General features: G+C 66.6%; 1 protein-coding gene across 1 annotated transcript in view; it reads right to left on the bottom strand.

The window, feature by feature from the left end:
• Window positions 1–1932, bottom strand: part of ITPKB (inositol-trisphosphate 3-kinase B) — a 106915-nt gene that overhangs the window by 104463 nt on the left and 520 nt on the right. Inside the window, exon 2 of the mRNA XM_010852874.1 lies at window positions 9–962. Within this exon, the coding sequence (XP_010851176.1) occupies window positions 9–748 (740 nt within the window). The 5' untranslated portion in view covers window positions 749–962. The remainder of the gene's footprint in view (window positions 1–8; window positions 963–1932) is intronic.

Consider the following 1932-nt stretch of genomic DNA (forward strand, 5'->3'; position numbering starts at 1 on the left):
TCTCCGAAGCCCTGGGACCCTGAGCCCCTGATCCTGACGGGGCCGCAGGGCGGAGAAAAGGTGCCACTACTCCCTCCTTGTCCTTGGAGAGGCAGACGCTGGGCGAGCCTCCTCTTCTCCCGGATTCGACCTCGGAAGTCTCCGGACATTGTTCCCCCCAGGACTTGGTCCTCCGCTCCTCGCTCTGAACCAGGACCCTTCCTGGGGGCTGACTGACACTGCGCAAGGGGCACCGGGAGGGCGAACGAGCCCTGCCCAGACGCGGGCTGCGGGGCGGCTGCGTGGCGGAGCTCTGTGCCTGGATGTGCGCCTCGAACATGCCCACTTTCTGGTTCACCTGCACGTTTTGCAGCTCACGCTGCAGGATTCGAAGCTTCCTCTTGGCCTCCTCCGGCCCAGGAGGGGAGAGGGTACCGGCGGTCACCATCTGCTGCCCTTCCCCTCTTAGACGACCGGCCCAGCTCGGGCTACCCACGCTGCTGCCGCTGCCGCTGCTGCTATTCAGCCTGCGCCGGCCACTCCGCCAGCCCGGGGGGCTCCCGGGGTCCTCCGGTGACAACGACTCAGCTGGGGGGAAGAGGAAAGAGGAGCCACTCCCGGGGCTGAAAACGCTGCCGGGGCTCAACACGGCCCTCCCTGGCGGCGGGGGCGTCTCGTTGCTGCTGGACCGGGGGCCGCCGCCGCTTTTCACCTGGTTGGCGCTATTCATGATCACCAGGCTGTTGAGGGCATAGCAGTACATGGCCATAGTACTGGGTCCTGCGCGCTGCCCGCCGCCGCCGCTCCCGTTCCCGCTCTGCCGCCGGCGTCTCCTGCTCCCGCGGCTCTCGGCTCTCGGCTCAGCCGCGGAGGCCCGGCGGCAGCGGCTCCGCGCGCAGATGGGGCGGCATGGCCTGGGCGGCGGGCGGGGGGCAAGACAGTGGGCTCAGTCCCCGCCCAGAGGTCCATAAACAACAGCGCCGCTGTGAAGACACAAGGAAACAAGTCAGGACCCCAGAGGGAGGGTGTGGGGGACGGCTAGGGGATTAAGACGGGCCCCGGCCCACGGAACTCCAATCTGTCGGGGATCTGGTGCCACTGGACGGCTTATCTATAGGGGCAGTGCGGCACGGCGAGGACATAAACCTGGGGGGGGCCCCCCTCGGTCGCCAGCGCGGTGGTGATGTGATGCGCTGTGTGTGATACGCTTGAAGGTCCCTTCCAATTTCAAACGCTAAGAGTTGTCTCCAGAGCCGCGCGGGACGGGCGGGGAACGATATACAACTACTTGAATCCTATGTTCGGGGCGCGGCAGATTCTGAGCTTTCTGAGAGTGAGGACACCCTCTCCACCGTCTCGGGGTCTCCTCGGCTTTGCAAACACTGGCTATACCGGGTATAACGGGACAGCTTTTCGCCTCCCCCCCCCCACCCCCCCCATCTTGGGCTTCAGGATGTCCTCGCTCCACCTTCTCTTGGCCATCAGGGACCGACTCGGAGGAAAGCTGATGTGAACCTGCTTTTCCCGGCCGCTGCCTGCGCCCGGGTCTGGGGCGACCCCTGCTTGCCTGCCGTTTACCTTCCTGACCCTGGCCTTGATGCTGTGTCCCTCGGCCTACGACGGCCTGGGCGCGCGGCAGGGCGGCAGCCGAGGCATTTTAAGCACTGGCTTTGTCGCCAGTCCCCAAACAAGTGTGTTTTGTGAGTGTGGGCGCGTCTGCGCGCGCCCGGTGTCGAGGCGCTGCGCGTCCCCTGTACCGGAACCAATACTTGCCGCCCCCCACCCCCACCCCGCCGCGTCGCCCCAGTGGAGGGACGTGTGTGTGTGTGTGTGTGTGTATACGCGCGCGCGCGCACGCGTGGGGACAATGAGTCCGCGCTCCACACACCCGGTGTCCGAGGACGCGGCTGCCTCTGCGGGCTTCGGGACTCGCGTCCACACCGATGCGTGTGC

This window comes from Bison bison, unplaced genomic scaffold (assembly GCF_000754665.1).
Source record: "Bison bison bison isolate TAMUID 2011002044 unplaced genomic scaffold, Bison_UMD1.0 scf7180017864317, whole genome shotgun sequence".
Taxonomy (NCBI): Eukaryota; Metazoa; Chordata; class Mammalia; order Artiodactyla; family Bovidae; genus Bison; species Bison bison.